This window comes from Oryzias latipes, chromosome 6, assembly GCF_002234675.1.
Source record: "Oryzias latipes chromosome 6, ASM223467v1".
Taxonomy (NCBI): Eukaryota; Metazoa; Chordata; class Actinopteri; order Beloniformes; family Adrianichthyidae; genus Oryzias; species Oryzias latipes.
The window spans coordinates 19,152,493-19,158,492 of NC_019864.2; the positions used below are offsets into that span (position 1 = coordinate 19,152,493).

The window sequence follows — 6,000 nt, forward strand, 5'->3', positions numbered from 1 at the left end:
TCATATTTGAATTCATTTAAGCTGTAATTTTGCTCACACAGTTTAAACGGTGGCTTCTTTTTTATCTCAGTGCTGGTGTGGGAAGAACTGGAGTTTTTATTGCTCTAGACCACCTCATTCAGCACGTCAGAGATCACGAATTTGTAGATATTTATGGCCTTGTGGCGGAGCTGCGCAGTGAGAGGATGTGCATGGTGCAGAATCTGGTGAGAAACATATTTAAGCGTTCTTCCTTTATGTTTTTAAGTTAGAAAAAGGAACACTTTCAAGCCGAGTTCTAATGGAGCTGTGCATCATCGGTTCTTGCTTCTGTTTTGCTGCTCTCTTCATGTTTAGTGTTGTGTGTATTTGTTTCATCTGCCTTGCTCGCTGTTTGGCTTTTCTCCTCATTGTGTCTTTTTTTTATCTCTGTCAGATGATCTGCTTTTCTTCTTTGAAATGCAGAAATGCTGTAGTGTGAAGGAAAAAAAAACATTAAATATGCGCTAAAAGCTTCCCAACAAGTGTTTGTGTGACCCAGCTACTGAGACATGGCAATATGTGGGTGAAAATCCAGACTACATTGATATTATTCATAATTAAAGTATTCTTTTTAGAAAATCAGGTTAAAAAATAGTTTTTGATATATTCATGTGACATTTATATCTGGTCAGAGCTGATTCACAGAAGTTTTTAATACATGTTTGTGTGCATGACCTTTACCTGAAAGTTTTTTTTTCTCTACCTCCTGTCAGCTATGTTTTATTGCACATTGTGACGTTTGACAGTAAGGAATTCATAAGGAAGTGAAAGACTGAAAACTAAGTAATTTAACTGTATAAATTATTAATTGAGTGGAATAGTCATCTTAAAATACAAATTTGGATAAATGCTTCTTGCTTTTGGTGGTTTTAATGAGGAGAAAGCACAGAGTGTAGGATAAGATGTTTTACATTTTTATAGTAAAAGCTTTTTCTGTTGAACTTTTCTACCAGTTTTTTGGCAATGAAAACTTTTTTTTTAATTGGGCCGTGTCGAGTCTAGTTATTGGTGTGGGGATTAGTGCCTTCTTTGTTTTAGTTCAGGTAATTTGTCCATTTTTTTGTTCCGTTTTCGCTCTGTGTCATGAGCACAGCCGGCTCAATTATCATAGCCTTTTGTTAGTGTTTTTTCATCCCTCTATTAGCCACTTTTTATTAAATCAGGTTTGAGACTTTGTTTTTGTCACTTAAATTTAGGTTTTGTGTTTGTATTCATGGATTTATAGGAGTTTGTAACACTTTTAAGTTGTTTTTTTGTGAAGGCATTCCTTAGTTTGCTTATTAACTTAATTTTAGGTTGAACTATCTTATTTTGCATTTTGCACCATTTATATTAGAACACCTATATGAAGGGTGGCGGATGTGGTCGCCCGGGTGGCGGTTGTTCTCTATCTGTTACCGTGGGGGTGTTGGGGGGTTCTGGCTGCTGCTGCGGTGGGGGTCTTGGTGTGGGGATGACTGGGCACCCTCCCTCCTTCTTTTCACGTTCCATCATCCGTTTTAGAAGAACATAAACAAAAAGCACAGGTGTTAGCTCACCTTTGCACAAATACTTTGCGTGATCGAATGAAATATTTCATACTAGTAGGTTTGAAGGCATAAGTATGCGTGTGTGAACATTATTTGTATTGTGTACATGTTGACATCTGAACATTTTTGGAGCCAACAGGTATGTTTACAACATTTGAATGTGTGTGTGGACAGGCCCCGCCCTTATAGACTTGTGTTACATCTGAACCTCACTGTAATGATCATAGCCATCCAGCAACTTGTTGCTTTGTGCAGCTTCATGGTCTTACCCCCCCCCCCCCACCCCCCTCCTAACATCCCTCTCTCTTCTTCCCCCCTTTCCTTTTCCGTCCGGTCCAACACACAAGATTTCCAAATATGATTAAAATGAATAAAGTTTGGCCTCGATTACAAAAAGGGTTTATTCAGACATAGCTCTGGTTTGTCAGAAGATTCATAACCCCTTTTGTTAAAGTAAAATATGTCCAACACAAAAGGCCTTAAGCTCTCATCTGTTTGCCCAACTGCTGGACAGGACAAGTTTAAAATAAAATAAAAAAGAACACCTATGTGAAATAAACACATACATCTAAATTATATATGAAATATTATTTGCATTTTTCTCACTGGTCAAAAAGGGTTAAAAATGTGTGAAAAATGCAAATATAAAGAACCATCAGTCCTAAATGGCTGTGCGTGTAACCTACATATCTTTTATTTATTTATTTATTTTTTATTTATGAAAAGTGAATGGGTTGGCATTAGAATAAAGGAAGATACTAAGCAGGTTCCCCCTGTCTGCAAACAACATGATGCCATCCTAAAATTACCTGGATGATTACTAATGGATTGCTGATGTTTGTTGCATTGCCAGCTGGTAACCTGTGACTTTGTTTGGTGTCATGTTTCATCTTTGTAGGTATTCTGCAGGGTTTGAGTATGTGCTGCCTTTAACTAAAAGTATTTTTGACCATTTTATGTTCAATATGGTGTAAAACACTCACCTTTAGACACTCTAAATTACCCCTATTTTAGGTAATTTAGAGTGTCTAATGGGAATTCACGAGGAAATAAAGCTTGTTGCCACTGCAGGTCACCCAAATCCACTTTTCTGCTTTTTTTGTACTTTAGCTTATAAATAAAGGACTTTTATTTTTACAGAAAAATCAAAAGCCATGTTTAGATTCTCTTCACATTGCTAATTTTTCATCTAGAATGAGCAAAAAAATTTCACAGAGAAAAGGAGACTGCTCCCCTGTTAAGGTTATTTTAACCATAAACAAACAAAGGAGTTTATTGCTAGCCAAAAAATAAACATGTTTAATCAATTTTAAAACAACATATTTATTTATTCTGATGTTAACCTAATAAAAATATAAGTCATTCTATCAAGAATATGCAGTGTTTTCAAGCATTATAGTCAACTTTCATGCAGTTAAAAGAACTGAAAAATAGAGATTCAGCAGTCTTTTCTTGTTCCTCTCCTTTCCTGCTGAGCTGAACAAACTATTAGTTTAGCAAAATAAAAACGAACAGGCAACAATTGTTGCAGGAGCGCTTTGCAGAATGGAGCACATATCCCAACAAGTAACACATTGGAAAATAAAGTAAAATCCATCTTAGGCTTTAAGACAAAGGTTTTGGTTGTTTCAGAAATGCTGAAGATATTTTTTCCATATCTGTCAAACTACTTCATGCTGTCCTACATAGACACAAATGATGATCATTTCAGAAGTGTTCATTCTGCCTCCAAAGAAATCTGAAATGACAGATAATTGAATCAAAGAGGAGCAGATCAAACCCCGTCTTCCAATTAGAAAGTCCCACTGCTTGCTGTGTTGAGCTGCCGTTCTGTTTGAACTCCACATACCCAGCTGAGTGGGAAAAAAGTAATCAAGTTAAGAAGCAGGTTATAAAAATGTTACAGAATCCGTGCTGAGGTCGTACTTTAAACTAAACTTTGTTGGATCGAAACTGCTTTTACAAGCAGTTGGCCAGAAATGAAACCACTGCAGGCAACGTTGGAAACATGTGACATCTTTTCAAAAACTATTGTATTTTTGCAACAAGTGAGTAAACAATCGTAAAAGTACAAAAATTGAGGATTAAGGTGATTGTCCATGACCTGAATTTATAGAAAGATAAACGGATTATCAAAAAAAAAAATGTCTGTGTATCGGAACATAAAAACAGGGTCTTGTTTACTAGACAACAAAACAGCTAATCCTGCACAAACAGGTGCTGCTGACTATATTAGTGCCAGAACTGGACTATGTAGCAATGAAAAGAACTGTTTTCATTTAGATTATCTGGATAATTGAATTTAAACGTCTTGTGAGAATGTACAGAACTTCACAGATTGTGTTATGAGTAGCAATTGCTACAGTCAATAGTTGTTAAAGGGTGCAATTTAAACATCCCCATTAAAGAGATTGCTTCAAACTCATTGATCACTTTAAAGTTTGGACTTATTTAGAACTGTTAAAGACATATTGCTCTTCTGATGCTTCCCCCTCTTAATTGCCTGTCGGATGATGTACTAATATTCATAAATATCTCTCTTTTTCTCACGCTTTAATGGGTCCGAGCTGTTCCAACATATTAAAGTATATGAAAACTTTACTGTGGAGCAGCCTGAGCAAGCTTCCACACATCATTATTTTAGTTAGTCACGTTCAGTATGTTGGCTCACTGAGCCGGGGAAGGACTTTAATCAGTGAGCTCTATGGGAGGTTGGAACGGGTTTGTGCTGAACCCAAAAGCAGCACACAGCTCTAGGAAATGGAGCTCATGTCTGATTTAATGAATTTCCAGCAGGCGCACTAGATGGCAAATGTCGTCGATAAAACAAGCGGGAGTAGATAACAAGTCCCTGATAATTATCCAGCAAGGCCACGCATCTTGAGGGAGCAGGCTGAGATGTTGTAGCTGCTGGAGAATGGTCAGATTGGTGCATGGAGACTGACCAAAAGCAGAAGGGCACCAGGCTGGGGGGAGTTGCAAGGACAAACAGATGTGGCAAGGGGCAAAGCATGAGAGGGCAGTGAAACCATTCTGGCAAGGATAAATTGTTTAACAGGGACTTGAATATGAGTGAGGCATCTGAACACTCAGGTGAAGGAGTTGGCAAGAGTGACAGTGTCCCAGAGGGGAATTGGTTGAAAATAGCAACCAGAAAGCTACGACAGAAGTATCAGCTTTGAAGCACTAAAACTCTGTTATTTTAGGCTGCTCTTGAGGTTTTATCTCACTATGACACATTATTAAAATATATTTGAAACAGCTCAAATTTTCATCAGGAAAAATTATGTTCCAGTATATTTTTTTATGCAAAACCAACAAATTTTAAATGTGCATGTTTGTGTTGTCAGGCGCAGTACATTTTCCTTCATCAATGTACACTGGAACTCCTAAACAACAAGGGAAACAGCCAGTCCATCTGGTTCGTTAGTTACTCTGCTCTGGAGAAGATGGACTCCCTGGATAACATGGAAGGTAACCAATGTTCACAAAGAACCACAGGGAAATTTTTCACATGTCACTCGCCTCATGTATTTGCTTTGGTCTTCAGGTGATGTTGAACTAGAATGGGAGGAGACGACAATGTGAAAACCTGACACCCGAGAGTATTCTCCGATTTCACCTGCACAGGACCAGTGCACAGTTCCTGGAAAGAAAAAAAGTCTTACAAACACAGGATGTGTAAAAAAAAAGAGTGATGAACAAAACTTTGGTGCTGCAATTCACCTCAGTTTTCTCTTCTTGCTTCCAAAGACGAGCAAGAACTAAGGCTTTTAAAAAAAAAAAAGATGGACAGGGAAGAATTACCATGAGAATTCTATCGAATCTTTAATCCTGCAGGTACTTTGCACAAACTGTCTTTCTGTATTTACTTACCTTAACATGTTGATGTTGAATTAATTTTTGTAAGATAATATATTTGGCCAAAACTGTAATTTTTTTTTCATTCTCTATGTAACTATTTGTGGCAAGCTGTTCTTTCTCAGGAGTGATTTGCAAAATAAAACCAAACTTGCAATCTTTCTTGTTTTAATGCTTGAATGGATGTCTTTACACATATTAGAAAGAAAGAAATTAATATACGGGAACACACTCCATAAAATTATGAGACAAAAGTCAACAATTTATGAAAATTGAACTAGTAGAATTATGAGTAAAAGAGCCAATATATTTTGATGATAAAGGTCTAAGTTGAAAATGTATGAGATTTAAGTCATAAATTTATAAGGCAAAAGTAATTTTACTAATATAAAAAACAACAAAAAAAAGAAGCAGAGACGTGGAGCGCATTGTTGTCGGTTACTTCAGCTTTGGTTTCACAAATAAAGCAACAGACTTTTAGTGAGTCCACATTGTTTTACTATAAGGACATTGAAAAGAATTTGCAGGAAACTGGGCCTCTTCAGAAGCAGATTCTTGATCCACAAGGAGTGGATTTCCAGTGGCCCAA

General features: G+C 36.9%; 1 protein-coding gene across 3 annotated transcripts in view; it reads left to right on the forward strand.

Moving 5' to 3' along the window:
- ptprq (protein tyrosine phosphatase, receptor type Q) overlaps window positions 1–5,572 on the forward strand; it is a 46,830-nt gene extending 41,258 nt beyond the window's left edge. For all 3 annotated transcript variants that reach the window (XM_023955867.1, XM_023955868.1, XM_023955869.1), the window contains 3 exons: window positions 71–206; window positions 4,901–5,024; window positions 5,101–5,572. In XM_023955867.1, coding sequence (XP_023811635.1) covers window positions 71–206; window positions 4,901–5,024; window positions 5,101–5,138 — 298 coding nt within the window. In that variant the 3' untranslated portion in view covers window positions 5,139–5,572. The remainder of the gene's footprint in view (window positions 1–70; window positions 207–4,900; window positions 5,025–5,100) is intronic.
- Window positions 5,573–6,000: the final 428 nt, after the last annotated feature.